The 21,953-nt window shown below is 47.6% G+C and overlaps 2 protein-coding genes across 2 annotated transcripts; both read right to left on the bottom strand.

Annotated features, from left to right (window-relative positions):
- Positions 1-865: 865 nt before the first annotated feature.
- On the bottom strand, positions 866-12,790 carry MOB3C (MOB kinase activator 3C). The gene is made up of 4 exons (XM_072343277.1): positions 12,423-12,790; positions 7,629-8,113; positions 3,302-3,504; positions 866-2,049 (listed from the first exon to the last, which is right to left on the bottom strand). The coding sequence occupies exons 2-4, from the start codon at positions 8,044-8,046 to the stop codon at positions 2,020-2,022; spliced, it is 651 nt and encodes a 216-aa protein (XP_072199378.1). The 5' UTR covers positions 8,047-8,113; positions 12,423-12,790; the 3' UTR covers positions 866-2,019.
- A 1,916-nt stretch (positions 12,791-14,706) lies between these two features.
- Positions 14,707-21,931, bottom strand: ATPAF1 (ATP synthase mitochondrial F1 complex assembly factor 1). The gene is made up of 9 exons (XM_072343026.1): positions 21,687-21,931; positions 21,496-21,604; positions 21,180-21,230; positions 20,729-20,791; positions 20,292-20,342; positions 19,157-19,204; positions 17,351-17,446; positions 16,924-17,031; positions 14,707-16,098 (listed from the first exon to the last, which is right to left on the bottom strand). The coding sequence occupies exons 1-9, from the start codon at positions 21,884-21,886 to the stop codon at positions 15,904-15,906; spliced, it is 921 nt and encodes a 306-aa protein (XP_072199127.1). The 5' UTR covers positions 21,887-21,931; the 3' UTR covers positions 14,707-15,903.
- Positions 21,932-21,953: the final 22 nt, after the last annotated feature.

The following is a 21,953-nucleotide window of genomic DNA, read 5'->3' on the forward strand; positions in this document are numbered from 1 at the left end:
GCTTCTTTGCTAACACAGGCCGAATAATCTTATATGTTAAAGAATCACGGATCCTCTGTCCTCCAGACGGTGCTCTCTACAGTAAGAGATTCTCTCAGGTAAGCAACCTTGCTTGCTGTTGCTGTTTTACTTCCACACAGACGTGCACTTAGCTCCCCACACTGCTGGCATTTCAGCTCTGACTCAGGCTCTCTTTACAGCAGGCAGCTGAATGCCACGCTCTGTCTTCAAGGTTTTCTCGACACTTGTGAGTCATTTGTCCTTCCCTGACCTTCATGAGGAAATCCAGCTGACCAGTCTGTGCTAGCAAAGCTGCCAGCCTCCGGAAGGAAAAAAGCTGCACGCATTCAAGAGACAATCTTGCATCTCATTGTGAAACTCGCTGCTAGAAGCAGCATTTCCCACCTCAAAGAAAGCAATCCAGGAATAGATCTCATGTTGTTAACACATCTTATGCTTTTCTAACCCCAATGGTTTCATGATCAGAATTTTAACCCTTGAAAACAACAGCTTCTTCTTAGCTCACATTTTTTCTCTTCCCACGTTTTTTCTACATCTTAAAAACCAAGAGAGGAGGAATATCTCAGATATTATGGCTTTGTCACCATCCACTCTGGACTTGCCAGCCCCTCTGCCCTAACACAGCCTTAAATCCCAGAGACTTCCACTGAGTCAAGTTTTCAGCAGGCACTAGCAGAGTTTTCTTCATCATGCACAACTTCATGCAGAGCTGCCTGTTGCTGAGGTCTCAACACGACCCTGAGCTCCATCAGTGTTACAGCTGTCAGAGAAATCCACTCAGGTTATCCCGGGTGCATTTTCATGACGTCTTGCTACGAATGAGGGAAGAACAAAGGACACCAGGCTCAGTCCTGCTTCTTTAATTCAGAACAAAATCGTTTGGACTTCTAATGACTGCATTACACAGAAAGTATTGGAGTGCTGTATCAGATGCTTTGTGTCCATTTTGTCCCATTTTATTTCCATGTAAAAATATACATCTGGTACATAAGATTAAAAAATAGATTTTCACAATAAAATAAGTGCTTTGAGCGCTAAAAATCCACTTGTGAACTTTAGTGTTGTCTTAAATATTTACATTTGCTACCCACTTCCCCCCCACCCCACCCCAAAACGGGCAACCCCCTTTTTTATACACATCAGCTGTGTCTGCTCTATAAAACCTTCCCAGAACAAGGCCAAGAAACACAAACATAACAACACCGTGGCTCAGACAATTTAATTCCCCCAAATTAGTAATAATTATATTTAAAAAGTCAAACTCCTGTCAAAAGAACAGTGTGTGCGCTACAGTCGAATAATGGAAAGGCAATGATTTCTACAGCCAGCGTCTGCTTTTTAGAGCCAGGTCAACATGTGAGAAAACATCACTTGTTTTCTGGCAAGTAGTTTCTTTCCCTTACTTTGTATCACAGTTTCTGAGTATTGAAAATATTCAGGTAGACTTGCTGGGCCCTCTGAAAAGTGGCCCAGTTCACCTCCATTTGTCATGGGGCCATTTTGCCATTAGTCCAAATGGTATGGATGCATCTTAAAACATCCTGAAGTCCCTTCTGCCAAGCATGAAAAATTCCTTCCGGGTTGTTGGGGGGGGGGAAGTCCCTTTGGTAAAGCATGAATGAGGACAGAAGAGAAACATTCATAGCTTGTGGTGGTTAAAAATGGGACATTGGCAACTAACCTGATGGAGTCAGTTGGGATCAAATGTCACCAGCTTTGCAGAGCTGATCTCAGATGTTATCACAGTTCAATGCGCGTGAGAAAAGCAACAGGCATGACTCAGTAGTCAAGGTCACACCTGCTTACAGGGCAGGTCTCGCTAACAAAACATTTGGAGACTGATGCATCCAAAGACAATAAAAAGAAGAAAGGGCTCTTCTGCAGTTTTCATAGTTCAGTTGAAATGCCCAGAGCAAGTCCTTGGGAAAACATCTCCCACCACTGGGTTCATTCACTGAATGCTGAATGATCTTGCTGAGTATGCCTGCTGAAATCGCTTCAGTGGCAAATCCGTTCTGTCATTTCTTTCTGCATTGAAGGGGAGGGGGGAAAAAAGAAAGAAGCAGTTAGTGCAAAACACAGGTTTTGGTGAACTGATGTGCAAAGCAGTTTGATAGGTATCCAGAAACAACCCAAGGAAGTGGCTGTATGGAAACTGAGAGCATTCTTGTTTCCCATGGTGGCCCTTTTGGGAACTTCTCTGCCCCAGCAGCTCCTCCCAAGGTGCTCCTAGAAGCAGTGGCTGTCCCCCAGGTGGTGAGAGAAGCTCACTGAAGGGGCCTGTGGTTCTGGCAAGGGATCCCATGACTACGATCCTAGTAGTTTGACCTTAGTTGCATCACACAGGAAAATCAGTTCATCTTAGAATCATCCAGAACCATAAATCATCTCACACTGCATGTGTGTCACTGGCACTGAAAGCCTATTTAGCAATGTCAGCCTCTGCTTTGGCTATTAGCTGCTAATTATTTACATAAGCAAGCATCAGTCAAAGGAGGTGACACCATTATGGGCCATATATCAGTGCTAAAGAAGTTTATCATGAGGAATGGTTAAGAATGGAGGACACAGCGAAGCTGAACTGTCATTTCCTGTGGCTGAGGACCACTGTGATAACATAGGTCACAATCACACTATATGATAAAGTAATTAATTAACGAGTCTTCTATTGTCACATTTAGGTGTCCCCTGGTTGGATCATCTTCCCAGCCTGCCAGATTGCAAGCAGAGCAGAGGAGGAAACAAATTGACTGAGAAAAAGGAATGCAGAAAAAGAGTTAAAGCATTTAGCACTCAGGGACATCCCTGGTACTTATAAACAGGCAGCTCAAGTTGTGATTTCTCTCAGCAATTTGTCTTTGAACTCTCCTGTGCTGAAGCCCATCCCTTTGCACAGTGTGCTAATTACTGGGTTCCCTATTATCCTCCCCACCACAGCAGGTTTGCATAGGCCAGACCACACTCAACATACCCTGTGACACATTTGCTTTTCTTACAAAACTGCATATGTTCTAGTTTATGTGCCAGGACTGCGCATCTCTTCCCCCAACCTTCCCCCTCCATGCTGTGTCCAAGGTCTTTCACTTTCTGCTTGGCTAATTGCTTTAATTGCTTCCCAAAGGAGGCAGCAGTGCAACTCCTGCTAGATTCATATTAGCTTCTAGCTGGAGCTGTATGTCCTGCACAGGGTAGAGTCTGACCCTGCCTGAATTTACCAGAGCTGTGTTCAACCCACACTGCTCTGACCCTGTCCTCTTTGCCATCCTTGGGGCATCCTTACCAAAGGCTCCAGCTCCCGGTGGTCAACGAGGCTGAACTCCCTGATGAAGTAGTAAAAGTGCTTGTAGCAGGTGTTGACATGAGCCTCGGCACCCATGTTGATGATGCTGTCAAAGTGGTGGATGTAGACGTGGACAAAGACACGGAAGAGGCGGGTGAGGATCTTAGTGCAAACTTGCTGGAACTGCTTGGGGAAGGGAACACCTGCAAAGCAGAAGCAAGTTAAAGCCATTTGACTTAGAGAAAAACGGCAGTCTTAAAGTTGTAATGTCATTGCACCTGTACAATGCTCCCTATTGAAATATCCCACCAAGGTGTTCAGGAACAGGACCCACCGTGCACCAATATATACTTTTAGCTTTGTCTTATGCAAGGACACAATTCATTACTCTCCATTTACATCCTTATCGAAATACATTGTTCTAACAGTCAAAATCTCAGAGGTGTCATCCAGCCGGTGTCAGGCAGCTAAGGGAAATTCTTACAGAAAACCTTTGGCTTTGAAACCCCTGAATATACTTTTTGGAAGGTTGAACATAAACCAAATGGAACTTTTCCTGAAGGTTCTTTCTCTCCCCTTAGCAATTCAAGGCAAATTTGCATGGAGCAAAATAAAATCCTCCCTTCCCACGGTGCTACCTGTCTCCTCCCTTGGCTTCTTACTAATGCAGCACTTAACCTCTTAAAAATCTTTCCAAACAATCCCCACAGTCAGCTCACACATCTCTTAGCTAAAATAAAACCAACAGTCATTTGAGTCTTCCTCAGTGAGCACTGAGCTTACTGTTAAAGTACTTGTAACAGAAGGTTATCTTTGGTCTGGAGCGATGTCACACTCAGCCTGGTCTCTCACCTTGCACAAGGCACAAGCCTGGGCTGCTTGTGCCATGGGTAGATGGCTTGGACTCATCTTGAGGAAGTTGTGCATCTTGGCTCTGCAGCACACCTACATGGAGAGTGGGCTGAGATTCATGGCCACTGTCCTGCATTAACAGTGAGCATCCTGCAGCAGTACAAAACCCAGTGGAATCTTTGCCATCACCCATTAGGATTCGAATAGCTCTTCTTAGGGCTTTCTGCCAAATGCAAGCACCTCTCCATATCACTGATGAAGGGATCTGCTTCTGCCCTGACCCCTTCTCTGTGGGGTTTGCTCCATCTGCCTGGCTGATAAGGACAGCGAGCAATCAATCTGCTGGGCTTCCCTGCAGCCAGCAAAAACACTATGCTTTATCAAAGGCTTCATTTGAGCATTTTGCACCGAGTGAGAATTCGCTGAGCAACTAAAAGCCCTAATCACCCAGCGGGGGCCTGAAACATGCTATTAGGGTGGCTCCTGTAGACCAGATTTGAAGAACTAGCCATAAAAATATTTCTTTTAATAAAGAAAAACCCATCATGGCAAGTAATTTGCGATGAGTGCACATTCCCAGGCCACAGCTGAGAAATACACACTGTTCTGAACAGCCTGTCCTGAGACCAAGGATGAGCAGCTGCTGCCAGGAGCTCAGCAAGGTGCCAGCAGACAGACAGCAGTGCACGTGTTCTCTCCAGTTTGTCACTGTCCTCTACCTGATACCTCCTCCCCTCAAAGCAGGCAGTGAGAAGCATTGATACTGTATGGAGAAGCATAGCAACTACAGGAGCTGCTGAGTCATCTTACTCCTAATGATGATTGGATATCATGAAAGATATCATTGGGCTGCCAAGACCTAACAGTCCCCTTCTGGGCTATCCACTGCTGTGGCTTCAAATGAACCCAGCAGTATCACCCAGCTCTTGGGATGTGCAGCTATGCTGCTCTTCCCTGTGTCCATCACAAGGTGTCAGTGTGTGGCTGTCCTCTGCAAATGTGGCCCAGCTGTGTTAATGACTGGCTGCCAATAGAGTCCATGGGAGTCACCAGTGGACTCCAACAGGTCACCTCTTAGCTACACATCACCACTGCTACAGTCCTTTTGGCCCAGTGGTTTGCAGGGGACTGGTTGGGGCTCTTTCTCCCCACATCACCTCTCTCAAATACATGAAGCATGTGGCCTGGACTATCAGGCTTCCACTTCCCATGTTGCAGCCACAACTGCTTCTCTTGTGGCACTCTCCTGTCCCAGGACCCTGAGGATGTGTTGTGAGCATCTACCATGGAGGAACGTGGGCCAGGAGAGAGGTCAATGGCATAGCTGGATCTGTACTATCTATGAAAGGCAACAAAGTTAGTAAAAGGTATTGAGCACAACCCTTATGGAGAGCAGCTGAGGGAACTGGGATTGTTGAGTACACAGAAGAAACTCCACAACTCCCTGAAAGGAGGTTGTGATGAGGTTGCTAGTCAGCCTCTCCTCTCCCTTAACAGCAATAGGATGAGATGCAATGGTCTTAATTTGCACAAGGGAAGGTTCAGGTTGGATATTAGGAAAAATTTCCTCTCAGAATGAGCAGTCCCACAGTGACACAGGCTGCCCAGGGAGGTGATGGACTCTGGGCTTTCCAAAGTAAGTCTCTTCCTCACCCTATGCACACACAGACCTCAGTCTAAAGCCCATCTAGGGAAGAGGCTGATGGGCCTTCTCTCTGCACATCAGAAATGGTACCAACAGGAGCCAAGCAGAGCAGCAACACAAAGCACAGAGCATCACAAGTTCTGGAAGCCAGCACAAGAGCTATAAATACAGCAGGTTCTGTTTCATCAAGGCACTGGTGCGCAGCGTGACTCACTGCCCCAAAATGAATTATCACCTTCGGTTTATCTTGGATGTTTTCCTTGAAACCCAAGATGTGATTTAATGCTTAGAGAAGTCTGTTTTCCACACTCTGTGCTGATCACTTCAAAACATAAGGAAGTCACGTGGGACTGTGTGGAAAAGGAAATGAAAAGCGTCTGCATTTACGGGAAGGGAATACGAATGGGCCTTGGATCCTCCTCACCATCTCCCTCATCCCCAGCCCTCACACACAAGCCAATTGCATTTTTCTGTGATGAAAACAGCGCTGTGAAACTCTTTTGCTTCTTTACGATTGTATTTTACCCTCTCCAAAAAGCAGTAATTCAACGAGCTGCGCGATGAATTATCGCTGCTAAGATTATTTCTAACATCCAGTCTGCTCTCTGGATCGTTCCATGCTTCCTAGAAGTAATCCAACTTGAAATTAACGGCATAAGGGCAGCTGCAAGCTGGTGTGGCATTAATGTGGGAACAAAACAAGGAGAAAATAAAAGACGAATCGAGTTTAAAAACAGCCAGTTGAGAAAACTGTAATAATCACCCGAACTCTGAACATTTTTTCTCTTGTTGCTACAGAGAAAAAAGAATGAGGCATCAAGTTTTGTCTGCTTTTTATCATTGTTTTGGGAATATGCGTAAATAGCAGAGTCTAAGCATAGAAGAGTCTTCCAAGAACCATCCCAGAGCCTCCTACAAGTGATGTTCCTTCCAGCCACAGACAGGCTTGGCAGAGAGTACGGGGCGTTTCCAGCGCTGGTTTTCATCCAAGCCCCACGTCTGTGCTCATTTAACAATGGAGAGCTTTCGCATACACGTCAGTGCTGGCATGGGATACGTGGCCCTACAAACTCCATCCACCAAAGCTTCCTCCCCATGTATTACCAATGGACCTAACACTGGCTGCTGGGCATTCACTGAGACACTAAATGAAACTGAAAGTGACTTCTCCTGCCAGCAAGCACCTCAAGGCACAGCAATTACTCGGGATGGTGCTATTGTACAGGTGGTAATCTGCTCATGAAGAGGTCTATGGACATAGTTTTACCAGCTGGTAAAAAATATGCCTGCAGAATCACTTATTCTTATCCCTCCACGGGAACAGTGTTTATTCTGCATGTAGTAGGGCTTTTTTTCAGCCCAGCTATGTTGGCTGGGAGAGCGGAAATGAGCACTAGAACATGCTAACTGATATGGGGTCATCTGGAGGAGCTGGAGAAGATTAATGGCAGCTGCACACCAGCAGGGAGGCTGAAGTCACTCGGGGATGCACAAAGATGCTCGAAGAAGAGAACCTGGTAACGGTCTTAGAAAAGGAAACGTGTTTGTGCAACCAGAACAGCCCTCCTTAAGTGAAGAGGTAATAGCTGTCTTCCACCAGAACCCACTGGCCAACACACCAGCTCCAACCAAAACATCACCCCAAAACTACAAGAAAGCAGCTCAGCAGAAGGGGCAGGGTCAGTCACTACAGCTCCCAGCCAAAGCAGGTCATCAGCAGAGCTCTTAGGATTGAAAAGGCTCAGCAATACCAACCCAGAGGTGCACCAACAGCTTGGAAAACTACATGGGTTACAACAACAGCCTCCTGTAGAATCGCAGCACACTCACCTATTCTGGTGGGGAAGATGTCCTCATTGTTAATGAGCATCTCAATCCAGTCCATCAGCATACACATGTACTGCGGGGCTGACAGCTTGGTTGGCTTCTTGTACTTGCTATCGTCCTGCCACCTGTACTCATACTTGAGCCCACCCGACATGATGGGGCAGCTCTTCTCCGTGCAGTACTCCGACATGGTGCCATAGATGAGGTTGATGCGGTTGAAGAAGTCCACCACGTGCACAGCTATCCAGTCATTGATGCTCTCACCAGGAGGCAGCTGCACCACAGCCTTCAGGTCCAGCCCTGATTTAAGGGAGGCCTGAGCCTTCTTGTACAGCTCAAAGCGCTGAGTGCCAGGCTCAAACTTCTTCCGGGGACGGAAGGTTTTGTCTTTGTTGAAGACTTGCTTCAGACACAATGCCATCGTGGGTTGGGCCAGCCAGGGTGAGGGCAGCAGGGTCAGTGCTGAGGATCTTCAGGGTTGGAGGTATCTGAGAGGAAGAGACAAATTTTAGTCATCTGTGCACCTGGTCTGAGATGAAATAGAACTGGGATGCTGGGAGCCAGCTTCTTATCTCCAGGGCTTTTGTCCAGAGCTACTACAATGAAGTATGATATCAACAGCACTCACCTACCTGCAGCCCTTTCCTTCCTGGCAAAAGGGCTGTGCCTCTTCCCCATAAAAATAGCCCCAGTACCATGGGGACAACACCGTGAATGCAGCTGGCTGCTGGTTCACACAGCTCCAGCACCCAGATCAATGGGAAAAGGGGAGATTCTTGTTGTTGTTCTGCCCGTGTGTTTGTTCAGAGGAACAAAACCCACAGCCAAAGAAGGGAAACAGCATCCAAGCACACCACGGCCAGGATGCAACACAATACATGGGAGCTGATGCTGCCAGCTCTCCCCACAGCACCCCGGGAACAGGGGATGTGACCTGGAAGTCAGCGCTCAGCAGCACTGAGTTCATGTCTTCCTGAGGCTGCCCGGTGCGGATGAGGTCTGCGGCATTTCCCTTTTTTCCTTCCTGAAGCTCCAGTGGAAATCCCGTGCACTTGGACGGGCTGAAACGCGCACGTGCCCTGTGTCCCTCTGCAGCATTAATAATGGGAGAGCAAGGCCACAGTGAGTTCAGCGCCCCACCGAAGTCTGGGAAGGTAAAAGACCCCAAAGCAGCCTCCCCCAGGGAGGAGGAGTTGAATTAAAAAGAAGGTTCACAGAAAGGGGAAGTGACTTACCCGAAGTCACAAGTGGGAGGGAATGGTGTCCAAGTGAAGCTTGGATGTGCATTTGTCATTAAAAAGGCACCTCTTAGCCAAAAGCTTGCTGTACAAACTCTGCTTCGTGAACTCAGCCCCAAGCCAAAAGCAAATCCTATCTTAACCAGCAGAGATCAACCAGTCACTTTGCTGGAAGAGCCCTGGGCTCCCCCCAGAGTCCCTCCAGGACTCAGAAGCTGTCCTGTGGGGCTTTCCACATAGCAGCAGGGGAGAGCCCTGTCGGGTGCCACCAGAGACCAATGGGGCCAAGCCAGAGCCTTCCCCACATGTACACTGATGTGTTGCCACCATCACAGAGCTTGGGAGAAACCTCAGTTATTCCTGCATTGGGTTGGACCGATGCTTTGGAACATCAATGAAACATCAATTAAAAAACACAACAAACGCAGAATAAGAACCCAGCTAAACACCTGCCAGATGTTTTCCTATCGTACATCTGTTAGCTGTTCCCAGGAATAAGGGAGCAGTACCAAGTGCTGCCCAAATGCAGAGCAGAGCCGTCCCTGAGCTCGCTGCAGCTGGGCACAGCTGGATAATGAGAGTGGTTTTGCTCTTGGGATCCTTGCCAGCTTCGCTACTGAATTACTGAGCCATTTAAAGGCCTCGTGAATCCTTACTGCGATCAGGAAGGGAAAAAAAAACGTTCTCCAGAAATTCAATTTAACACAAAGCCAAGAACCCAAGAACACATCCTGGGCTTTTTACAACCAAAAGGAGCAGGCGGAGGCACCGTGCCAGGAACCGGATCCTTTCCTAACCTCTCTTCAAAGCTCCCACTGCACAGGGTCTGAGGAGCAAGAAAATCCACTAGAGGCACACGGAGCTGCAGGAGGCCAGGAGTGGGGCTTCAAGTACCGGGTACAGCCCTGCAATAGGAGCACTGGGACAAGCTGAGGCAGCAGCTCCTGCCGCATGCCAGCACGCATCCCACCGCCGAGGGGCCTGGGTGAGTGCCCGCAGCTCCCACCTTCCGTTCCCATGTGCAAAATCAAAGCTCCCCCCCTGGCATGGCTGCAACCCGCTTTGCTGTGCTGCCATTCCCATGGCGGGGCGGTGCTGGCACCCACAGCCATGCACTAAGAGCTCAGGGAGCCAAGTCAGCACAGGGTTAAAGCGTGGGGCTGAGCTGCTGCAGGACGGCAGCAGGCAGGGACAGGCGAAATCCTGATTTCCTAGAGGGCTGGCAGGTCTGGGGGAGAAAGGAAATGAACTGGATGGGAGGGAAGTGAGTTCACGGTCAAAGGCAGCTGCTAGTTCCAAATCTGAGGAGGATTCTGTTTCTTTAGTTTTAGGGGTTGATGTTATGTTTTTTTAACCATTTGAAATCCACACAACGCTGCTAAAACAAAGGCTTTGTTTTAAGTTAAGAATAGCACTGAACCATCTCTTTAGAAACTGGGAAAACAAAAGGAAGGGGGGAAAAAAGCAAAGTAGGGAGGGGAGTTTCCTCTGCCCACCACCATCTGTTCCACCTGTGTGAGCAAAGCCACCGGGGCAGACCTGCCTTTGTGACCCCAATCAACCTGGAAAGCAGTGGGGAGGAGTGATTGGGGCAGTGCTGAGCTCTGGGCTGCAGCAGAGATAGTGCCACACTCTCTGCCTCGGTTTCCCCAGTTTCCAAAGTAATTTCTCCCTGCTGATGGGCCCCCTGATCTTAAGGGCTGCAAAAGCCAAGAATTGTTAGTGCATTGTGAGTGCTGTTAATGATTATTGCTGACCAGGGTAACAAGGAGGAAGGCTCTGACACAGCACCTCCAGCTGGCAGTAGGTCTGGTGCCCAAGCCAACCCTGGATCCAGCCCGAGACGCTTACACACTTGCACAAACATCTGCCCTAGAAATGCAGGAGCTGTCAGCAGCATGTTGAGAGCCAGGGGTCAGCCCAGCACCATATAGCAAAGCTGCACTTCAAACCTGCCCACCCTGCAGATCCCCCTGTGCATTTCCCCGGGTGTTCCCCCAGAGGCTGGACTCCCCCTTGGTGCTGTGGGGAATTGCCTTCTCTACTCTGCAGGCAGTCCCTCTTGCCACGTCCCAGCATGGCAAGCCTGGTGTTGGGGCAGTGAGCCAGAGCCCTGAGACAGACAGACGGCCTCCAGCTGCCTGCTGGCCAGGGGCTCTGCTGGATTTTTGCTGCAGAGAAGTCTTCTTTCACAGAACCATTAAGGTTAGAAAAGCCTTCTAAGATCATCTAATTCAATCACCATCCCGTCACCACCATGCCCACTAAACTACGTCCTTAAAACTCAGTTTTCAACTTGTCCTGGAGCAGCTATGCAAGTGGGGATTCTCAGTGGTGGCCTTACAGAAATGCCCTCCAGCCCAACCCTGCTTCCCCTGAGCATCCCTCACAATGCAGGCAACACAACCCTGAGATCCAGCCTGGGGCTGACAGCATGTGACGACCCAGTCTGGTTTTAGAGGTAGAGAGGTTGGTTTTAAGGGTTTAAGTGCAGGAGGAAGATGCTGGGGGCATGGCTTTAGAGCTCTGGCCCCTCTTGCTCTCCTCACGCTTCCTGCTGGAGCCAAGCCCCAGCTGGGCTGGCCATGAGAAACAGGGGTTCTTGGCAGCCGATCCCAAATATAACCCAAACGATAGAACATTCCAGGAAACAAGCCAAGATGAGATGCCGGGAGAGGGATGGAGGGCCAGCACGCCAGACAGCAGGACTGCAGAGTCCCACAAGCCCCAACACAGAGTTAATCTGTGTGTTTCTGATATACTTGTGCAGAGCTATAAGCATCCTCTTGGAAAGCCCCCAGCATCCATTTCTGGAGGGACCAACTCCCAAAGGAGGCTCAGTTCCCCATGCTGTTACTTCTCCCATCTCTGCCGACACTTGGAAATCCCCTCCTCATACAAAGCAAGCCCAGCACGGTTTCCAAGAAGAGGACACACAGCCCTCTCATCCCATCACCCCCATGTCCCAAACCACAGCCAATCAAAGTCTCATCTCTCCAGTGGTGGGGCACCCAGCACACTTTGGGGGTGATGCTGTTTGGGGTACCTTATTCTTGGTGCTGGAGTTTTGCTGCTGCCAACAGGGACTTGCTTGTAGCCATGGTAAGTCCTGAGGGTGATCACTCCATCATCAGAGCCGCGATCCCAAGTGCCAGAACTCCAGGAAGACGATTGGAAGGACACGAGACAGCCTCTGGAAGTGCATCCCTACAGCTCTCTCTGCCCAAAGCTTCCTGCCCTCCACTAGACAATGGCAAAGCCACCTCCAGGACTGCTGCCAGCCCTGGGATAGATGACCAGCCAAAACGCTGGGCTCCCTGCTCACTTCCAGCTATCTGCACTAACCCACAGCTGCAAACCAGGATCCTTCAATATTTACATGCTCGCCAAGCCGGGACACACACAAAATGGGGATGAACTGCAAGCACCCATTTTTGCTTGAGGTTTTTTTTTTGCCCAACCTGCACTAAAAGCACCCCAGGAGCATCCTTAGGGCTGCAGGGGACGCAGCACCAGCTGGGATGCCGACGCTACTCCTTTTTCCAGCCCCAGAACTCACCTCATCATCAGCACGCCTGGCTGCCAGCACACAACCCCGCCGCACTTTCTGCTCTTGCTGAGGGGGGAAAAAAAAACCAACACAAAAAAAAACCCCATTCAAAATAAAAGCCCAGAATCCGGCAGGACGCCCTGCAGCATGAAGAGCAGCTGCACGCTGACTGAGGTTTTGGTTGCAGAAAGTGAGGGCTGAGGGTTTTTCTCCAGCCAGTGATGTCACATCCTGACCCTGCCGGAGCTGCAGCTGTCCCTGGGACACGCCAGCAGGCTGCTCTCTTGCAACGGGGCACGGGCTGATATGTGCACACCCACAGGCGTGCACATCATCCCTCCCTGCTTGGCACACTGGAGGGTTGAGCGGCAAGATGGGGTGGATGCCTTCCAAAAGAAAAGAAAAGAGAAAGGAAAAATGAAAACAAAGCAAAAAAGAAAAATGGACAACCCTCCTCCCCCCTCCCCCCCTTCCTTATTTCAGTCCACATTGAAAACTGACTTTGGTTGGGCTATAAAGCACAACGTTGGCATGGGGCTGCAGCACCCCTTCACTGAAGTGTGGGTTTTCAACCACAGGTCTTGCCCTGGAGTCACAAGGTTCAGCTCCAGCCTTTCAAAAGCAAGTCACCTGCAAACACCCCTGGTCACCAGCAGGATGTGGCTAAGGGCAGCTCGGGGCTGGGTGGCAGCTGGGGACAGAGTGAGGATGTGTAGGGTTCACCTGTGGTTGCGATCCAGTCTAGCTAGGGGCATGGAACTGGCATTCATTGCAGCACGAGTCTGTGCAGAAAAGGTGACATATGGAGGTGAAATGAGGTTATAACCTTAAGTTGCACCAGAGAAAGTTAAAGTTGTGTCTTAGGATCAATTTGTTCTCTAAGAAAGCAATGATACACTGGCACAGGCTGCCCAGGAAGGCGGTGGGGCCACCATGGGGATGTGGCACTGAAGGACGTGGTCAGTGGGTGCTGCAGGATGGGCTGGGGTTGGACTGAGTTATCTCAGAGGTCTCCTCCATCCTCAGCCATTCCCTAAGGACACGGTGGGCACCAGAGTCCACCCTTGTCCCCAGGTGATACAGAGAACCATAACACATCAAAACATCCCAGGAGCTTGTGATTGAGACTGCAGAGTAGATAAACCTCCCAGGGCTTTGCAATGGACAGCACAGAAACCTACAGGGAACCCACAGCCATGATTTACATCCAAAGTGAATCAGAGTCAGAACCAAAACACTGGTAGGCAGGCAGCAGCCAAAGGAGAGGGGCCAGGGACACAGCCCATCTTTTTGAAGGTGCATTTTTATCTGCTGCAGAGGAAGGAAGAGGGCGGCCCGGCCCCGCTCACACAAGGCAGGTGCACTGCTGAATTTATCAGGGGGAAGGAAGCGGGGAAGGAAGTGGGCCCAGAGTGCTGGTGGCTCCAGGAGGCCCCATGGGCAGTCATGGGAAGAGGCCGGCACTGCAGCAGGGCCTCATGCCAGGACACAGCTGCACAGGAGCAGGGCACTGTGCCTCCAAAGGCACCACGAGTGAGGCACAAGGCTGCTCTCATGTCTCCCTGGAGCCTTCCCTTCTTGAAGCTGCACAGCCCCCAGCACGCCCTCGTAGGGGAGGTGTTCCATCCTGCCCATCGTTTTTGTGGCCCCCCTCTGGACATATTCCAAGAGATCCATGTCTTTCCCACACTGAGGAAAGCTATTGCTGGGTTTACTCTGGCCTTGCACCCTTGCCAAGGCAGCTCACTTAAGATGCAGGGTTAGGAGAACCTTCAGTATAACTCAGTACAGCCCATCACATTCTCAATGTTAGCCCGTACACGAGAAGCCTGGGCATCTTGGCATTTTTCAATACCAAACTCACTGATTTAACAAAGCTGAGAAGACAGGCTTTGTAAACTGTGTGCTGGTAGCTCAGAATGAAGAAACATCTTCCCTCTAGTGGTTGAAACTGGCTGCACAGAACACAGCCACATGAAGAGATTCATCTTCACCAGCTCTTAGGCTCAGCACAGATAATAAAAGCGTTTTTCAATAGCAGAGCTGTTTTCTTCATTGGAATCAGCTGATCGATTCCACCTCTTCTAGGGCCAGAAAAGGCACTCACCCCATCCTTCTGGCAACACGGCTGCAAGTGGTACGATCAGCTTTGCCTTTTCAAGTAAGGTCTTATTTAAGAGCACTCCCAATACATGCAATGCTTCCCCTTCTGTATTTTGCTACGATTGTCTCAAACCCTCAGAGAAGTACTGAGCTGGTGACTAATCACTCGAAAAAGACACACTCACATTAAAGGTAGCGACTGCTTCCAGCCTTGTTCTACAGACTTTGGTCATTTGAGCTCACAGCTTGGGTGTAGATGTGAAATCATACAGTTTCACTCCTGTTGCCAATTACTCATCCAGGGATGTTATATTAAACCTATATTAAAAACGAATCCAGCAACTTTGCTTTCTTCAAAGCAGGAAGTGAATAATGAATCAAAATTGCCCTTATCTCAGCTAAGAGAAGATGACAAATGGAGCACGAATGCTGCAAAACAGAAGTAGAAATGCTCTTAATAAAGGTGATGTGCTGTTCTATAACAGTCCTATCCACGCCTCCCATGCTATGCAGACACTCACAGATCCAACCTGAGCAGAAACAAGAAGAGAGGCAATACTACCTATTCCCGATATAGGAACAGGTGCTATTTTTTATCTCTTTCAATACCATTTGTAGAGTTGGCTGAGCAGATGCCAAAGCGAGGAAAAAAATCACTCTAAAAAGCACGCAGTAATTCCTCTTCGCTACTCAAAAATACACAGAAATAAAAGCACGTTTTCCTGTTCCTCAAGCAAAACGTCTCTAAGAAACCCAACAGGATGAAATGAATGCATCAATTAAGAAGCAAAACACTCCCAGAACAAATCCAAAGCACTTTGTTCTTCAGTGCTGAAAAAGGCACGGGCCTCAGTACACATCTGCACAAGGAACCCCGCACACAGAGTAACAATGAGGAGTCTGTTTTAGACCATCAGACCTATTCTTTTTTCTTGATAGACGAGTCTGTATAAATTCCTCCCAAATTGAAAGCACTAGACCATGCAATTATAATAGCAGAGGGCATTTGAAATGCATTTCACAGAGAAGAAACATTGTTTGCTCTCTCCCTTGATGTCTACACACTTCATTACGTAGCTGCCCTGCTGACATTTCAGATCTCAAGGAAAAAATACAGCATGCAGCATAAGTCAGAGATGAGGGAACAGCTCATCCTGACACAGTTACGCTGAAGTGCAGTGCTTCAGTCCAGCAATTAGTTACCATTGCCTGAATGACCCAAAGTCCTCGTCCTTCATCAGTGCCAGACCCACTTGCTGATCACAGTCCCAGCATGTTTCCAGATCCCTTTTGCAGCCGACTCGAATTCACAATACAAGAGATGGGAAGCATCCCAGGTGAGAAACCCTTCCTCCTGCTGCTGGCTCCTTCTTTGCAGGTCCAGGCTCTAGGACTTGTCAGAAACCTGATTAGGTCTCAGTGCCTTTCCAAGGCCGCTGTGCTCAAGCTCTGCTATAACTGACATGTATTTAAATTCACTGGATCTGTGGTTGAAGGTCTCCACTAATTCATAGGTCTCAGAACGTTCCGTGGCATAGAAGAGCTGCACCTGATTTGCCAAGCACTGTGCTTCGTGGACCACCTGCAAGTTAAAATGAAGAACTTGTCACTGCTGAGTTTTGCTATTTCCCACTGAAAAAGATCCTTCAGGGGCTGAAAGGCTTCAGTCCTACTCAGTGTCTTCACAAATCATCTCTCTCCTGTTCCTGACCTATTTAAGTGGGTCAATTAGAGATAAGGTGCCTTAGTTATTATCTTGTTCTACAACTATAATCTCTAGTGCCGTGAGTCCTAGAACTGTGCTATTACAGATGTGCAAATAACAGCACACCCACACATAGGGGAAAGAGCAGAGGCACCCAGGAACTCAATGCAAAGCTCTGGAGATCTCTTGTTTTGACCAGTGCTACTAAAGCTTCAGAACACTGATTTAACTTGTTGGCAGGCAGTAACCACTTCCATAAATGTAATTCCATTAACAAGACCAGAAATATTTCTGAATTTTCTTCATGTTTCATAAAAATAAACTACAATAACCAGAGTAAGTAAAAGCAATGTATGAACTGCAAATACCAGACAGCCAAAGACTGGTGATTTCCTTCTCACTTACCCTAGATCACTAAACAGGTTAGGTTAAGGAAATCTAGTACTATTTGGGAAAGGGTCTATTTGAGATTCTAACTTGTTTTCAGTTCATAGAAGCATAGAATCATTTGAGTTGGAAGGGACCATTAAAGGCCACCTGGTCCAACTGCTGTGCAGTGAACAGAGACACCTACAGCTCAGAGCCCATCCAACTTGACCTTGAGTGCATCCAAGCATGGAGCATCCACTGCATCTCTGGGCAGCTATAGGAGAAAAGATGCAGTCTAAAATGAGGGAAATCAATGAGAGTTTTTCCTCTTACCAAGAATTTGGAGTCCATTTCTGCAGTCATTAGTACTATTCCTTTCTCTTCCTGCAGCTCAGGATAATGGTACAAAACCAGCTGGCTAGGAGCAGCTTCACCTTGGGTCTGAAGGGAGGAAAGAAACCTGTTGGCATCCCATAAAGAACTTCAGCTTTACTGCACATTTAGAGGCTTGACTATGAAACATTTGAGTCTTAGCTGCTATGGAGACTGTCATTTTTCAGGGCTTAAGGGTCAGTTCTAATTATTTCTGGTGCTTACAGAAAAACAAGCAATTGGAAGAGTTTGAGTTTTTCTGAACCAAAGACCTCATTTAAAACCACCTCCCATTTCTAGGAAGACGTTGCATTTCGTAGCATCTCCTGGTATTCAGAACAGTTTGTGCAGACAAGCCATCTTTAGACTTGTTATGGTAACCACTCACCTGAATGTTTATTAGAGAAGTAAAGTGCAGCTCTGTTCCTGACCACTGCCCCACAAAGAACTCGTAGCCTTCTTTTCTTGGCAAAGCATATAGAAACTGCAGAGAAGGGATAAAAAAAAATAAGAGTCCTATTCATAGAGCAAAATAAATCCCAGTGTCATACTGGCCTCCAATATAAACTCTTCAGAGAGAACCACAGCAGATTAAGAAAAAAAGGGGGGGTGGGGAGGGTTTCTACTCTATCATTTCAGTAGTAAATCACCAACACTGAGACATACTGTTATCAGTATTATATGAGACTAAGGAAAGGACCGTAGGGAACATTCACAATGACCTGTCGGCTTGCTTGTACAAAATTAACAGTAGTAGAAATGGTCACAAACAAGACGAGGAACATTCAGAGTTTCCAGTCCTGTACAGTTACCTTATTACCTGTTCCAGAACAAGAAGCAAGCACTTTCTCTCTGAGGCTTACAGTCTGGCTCCATAGTGTAGGGACTTGCTCATTTTCCCACACCAAGAGGAAGGACAGTGTAGGAGCAGGAAACAAGCAGGATACTTGACTAACTGCCAATGGACTGCATAGAAACACACTCAGAACTCTACCTAACTTCCTAAGCTCCACGTAGCTCAGGAATCCAGACATATTTGATCTTAGCAAACAGAACACACAGGACCAAGCCATCAGTTTGATAAAGTTTCTCATTCAGATCTACAGTATCACAAAGCCTAGCTACCCCTTTGTTTCTATAAAGCAGTGAAGGATTTAATTTCTACCTTAGCAAGTGCAATCTGCACAAAGCTCACGCTTCACCGCACACAAATGACTGTAAAAATACAGCACTTTCAGCAGAAAACAATACTAATCCAGCACTACACGGTACAAAACTAAAGAAACATTATCTTGTTAGCCGCTCCTATCCTTTGCAGTTCAACTTCTTCAAAGCAACGGGAATTCCCTCATTGAGGCTTACAAGATACCTACCAGCCCCCATGAGAAGCAGTGAATTCTAATCTCAAGAATCCTCAGTATTTTATGCATTGTTGTGCTGTCATACACATACGGTACAACCCACTGAATGTTTATACTCTATATATGTAACAAAGGATTCAGCTACACCCAACTCCCCACTTCCTTCCCTTGTCACAACCCTTGAGTTACAATGCTTACACAGAACACCATTCTTTACTGCAGTTCTCCCTTAAAGATATTTCTACTTTTATTTACTGCCAGCAAGCAAATGTAAGATGAAAGAGGAACAATTCACATCAACTGTGAGTTGAGAGAACTCACGTTCTCTATGTAGGTGCAGTCTAATGCCATGGTGACACATAGCTATGGCTAGTAGCTGGCACAGGTTGCCCAGAGAGATGGCAGATGCCCCCACCCCTAGAAGCATTCAAGGTCAGGCTGGATGAAAGCATCGGATGCTCTGAGCACCTGATGGAGCTGACGGTGCCTTTGTTCACTGTAGGGAAGTTGGGGTAAAAGGCCTTTAAAGGTTCCTTCCATCTCACGCAATTCCATGATTCTACGAAATCATTCCTTGGGAGATTCTGTGCTTACATTTCTGAACTCTACACCTCTTCAATCCAGACACCTGACACTTGGATCAACTGTTCGGTACACCTGAATAGCTTCTATCTGAACACTGTGACAAATACTTGCAAGCCTGCATTTTACTTACTGAGCCAATACAGAGCATACGAACAAATGAGGGTCAAAAGTTTATGAATGAGGCCTTAAGACAGGAGAAACGCATTACGACTATACATCACCACACTGTGGATCTCTGCCAGACGTACCGATGGACACTTCTGGGCTCTCTTCCATATTAAATCAAACTTCTCTGCCTTTTGGGAAAGAGAAAAATGGTATTTTCATAATGCAGCTGTGGACGCAGTCACTACTCAGTATCGTTTCATTAACCTTCACGGAGCACAACTCCCCAACCTATAGCGAGTCTTGCTTGTGGAAACAGTTAACAATGAATGCACAGAAAATTATGTGAGTGCTTCATTACCTACATGTTACTGGTACACTGCTTGAACAATGTTGCCTCCATGAAGCAGCAGGAAACCCCTTGCAGCCACAGCTCTACTCATTGGTGTTCAGGAAAGAAAACACATGCTCCCCATCAACACAAAACTCCTCCATCTGTGCTCCTGAGATCACACTTCAGAATTACGTGACGCCTTTCTTACAGCCAACAAAAAAACTTCTGGCAGAAGACACAGCCTTTGTTTTCTTTCCCCCCCTTCAGTAACACCACAAACTAATTCCCATTGTGCCTACAATATGGTTTACATTATGGCATTAAAAAGCTCCCAGAGCTTCTCTAAAGCAACGCAACAAGGAACAGTGCCAGCCCCAGTCATGAAGGTCCACACCGTCTTAAGTCTATCCCCAGACTGAAACCAACAAACACAAGCTTTGAGGTTAATGCAGAATAAGAGCAATTAAGAGCTGGTAAAGTAATCAGGAATAAGAAATATGATCTAAATAGGATCTTATCGCAGGAAGCACCACGCAATCTCAACAAACAACAGCGCTGCCTGTAATTTTAACAGCACAGAACTGTCATAATTAAGTACAGGTTTATTAGACAAGCACTTTAACACTGCCCTGTTAAAAGAACAAGGCCGTGCTGAAGGAAAGAAAGCAAAAAGAAGTCTTGAGAAAGTAATATGCGAACATACGAATGCTACCAAAAAAGATACTACAGCTTTGCAAAGGATGTTGGTTACTGTAAATAAAGAAGCTTGGAAACTCAGTCCAGGTGTGCAGAAAGAAGTACCAGCTTTGCCAACAACAGACAGGAGGGGGACATAATAAGCTGAATGCTTTCAGAAACAAAGGCCTTCATTGTATGAAAGCAGAAACTCCTCCTGGCAACAAAGCTTTTCTTGAAACCTTTTCTTTCACCGAGGGACCACTTACAGGAATAACAGCATAAACCGTATCCCTTGCAGAAAAGTACTGAGTCCAAATCTGTAAGAAACAAAGGAAATCATCTGCCATTAAAAAGCAAGCATCTGGCAGGAACGCTGAATGCTTTAAAAAGAACTGCATTTGCCAATGAAGCTTTGTCAGCACTTTGAGGGGTCATTTTTAAGCCAAGTCTGACCGACAACATCAGAAACATGGAAGAGAAATGTAACCAGATAAAAGGAAACGAAGCACAACCCAAAAAGGCAGCAGTGACTTGATTCACGTTGCTCTTAACACAAACACACCTCCTTCTAACCATAATCATCTTTAGCCATGTTTCATTTTTCAGTCTAGTAAGACTTCAGACTTTACGCAATACTTGCATTCTCTCACAGATTTATTAAGCACAGATGCGGAGCAAACTCCATGCCATGTAAATCCATTACCTGCTTTATCTCCTCTGCTGATTTCTCTTTCACCATCTCAACGTTAAGAATGGAATCAAGAGTCTGCAAGAGAAAGCATACGGCACCTGGCATAGTGACAGTTCTGATTCAAGTGAGATTTCAGGATGAATGGATGCAATTACAGGGAACAAAATCAAGCAAGAGCAACTTAACTCGATTTACAATCTCAGTTCCCTGAATTGCCATAGAAACTACTAAATTTAAGCTGAAAATTGGATTCAGACACTGAAGCACAACACAAGAGATTCTGTCAGGACAGAGAATCCAAATAGTCAGTGAATCCCAACAGTAAATGAATATCTGCTAATGAAGTGCAGCATAAGGAAGGTCAGTTGTGCCTCAGATCTCTTGGCTGAAGCACGGATGCCAAATTAACACCTACCCTTCACTTGCTGGCACATCCTCCAGCACTTGGGTTCATTTCCCTTACCTTATCTCGCGTGAATCCTCCCTTTGACGTCTTTGTGCTCAGGCCTTCTGCCTAGAACAAAGCATTATTCTTTCTTACAGCTGTAGCAATCCAGTACATGCAGTCCAACCCCAAGCCATGCCACCATGCCCACAGCCCCTCAGTGCCACATCTGGAACACCTTCAGGGATGGTGACCCCACCACCACCATGGGCAGCTGTGCCACTGCATCAGGGACCGTGACTCCACGGGCCTGGCTGTACTGAATGATCTTAGTGGTCTTTTCCAACCTTAACGCTGCAGCGATTCCACTAATTACACTGCAAACCGGCCTTGCCTTTTCTTCCGTGTGTCTGACAAACTCTGACTGCTTGGAAAACCCCACGGGCTGCTTTTTCACTTCATTTCTTTTTTCCATCCGAGATTCAAACACATCCGGACTGGACCTGAAATAAGAAGAGACCATTAACAGAGCCAAGCGCTTAACCCCATTCGACCAACCCAAGCCTTCTCCCTCCTACCCCCAACCTGCGCAACTCCTGGATCTTATGCCGGTATTTCCCGTAGAACGGGTTCTCCTCCAGCACCTCCTCCCCCGATCCGGTCACCCCTCGGCCCGGTGGGGTCGTCACCCCCCGGCACGGCGGGGCCAACAGCCCGAGCGGCCGTAACGCAGCGCGGCTCCGCAGCGCGACCCCCAGCCCCCAGCCCTGCAGCGGCCCCGCCATGGCTCCGCCGCCGTTCCCGTTCCGCCCGCAGTAGCGCTCCGCCCGCCCCCGACGCCTCGCCGTTCCG

The sequence above is a fragment of the Excalfactoria chinensis genome, chromosome 8 (genome assembly GCF_039878825.1).
Source record: "Excalfactoria chinensis isolate bCotChi1 chromosome 8, bCotChi1.hap2, whole genome shotgun sequence".
NCBI lineage: Eukaryota > Metazoa > Chordata > Aves > Galliformes > Phasianidae > Excalfactoria > Excalfactoria chinensis.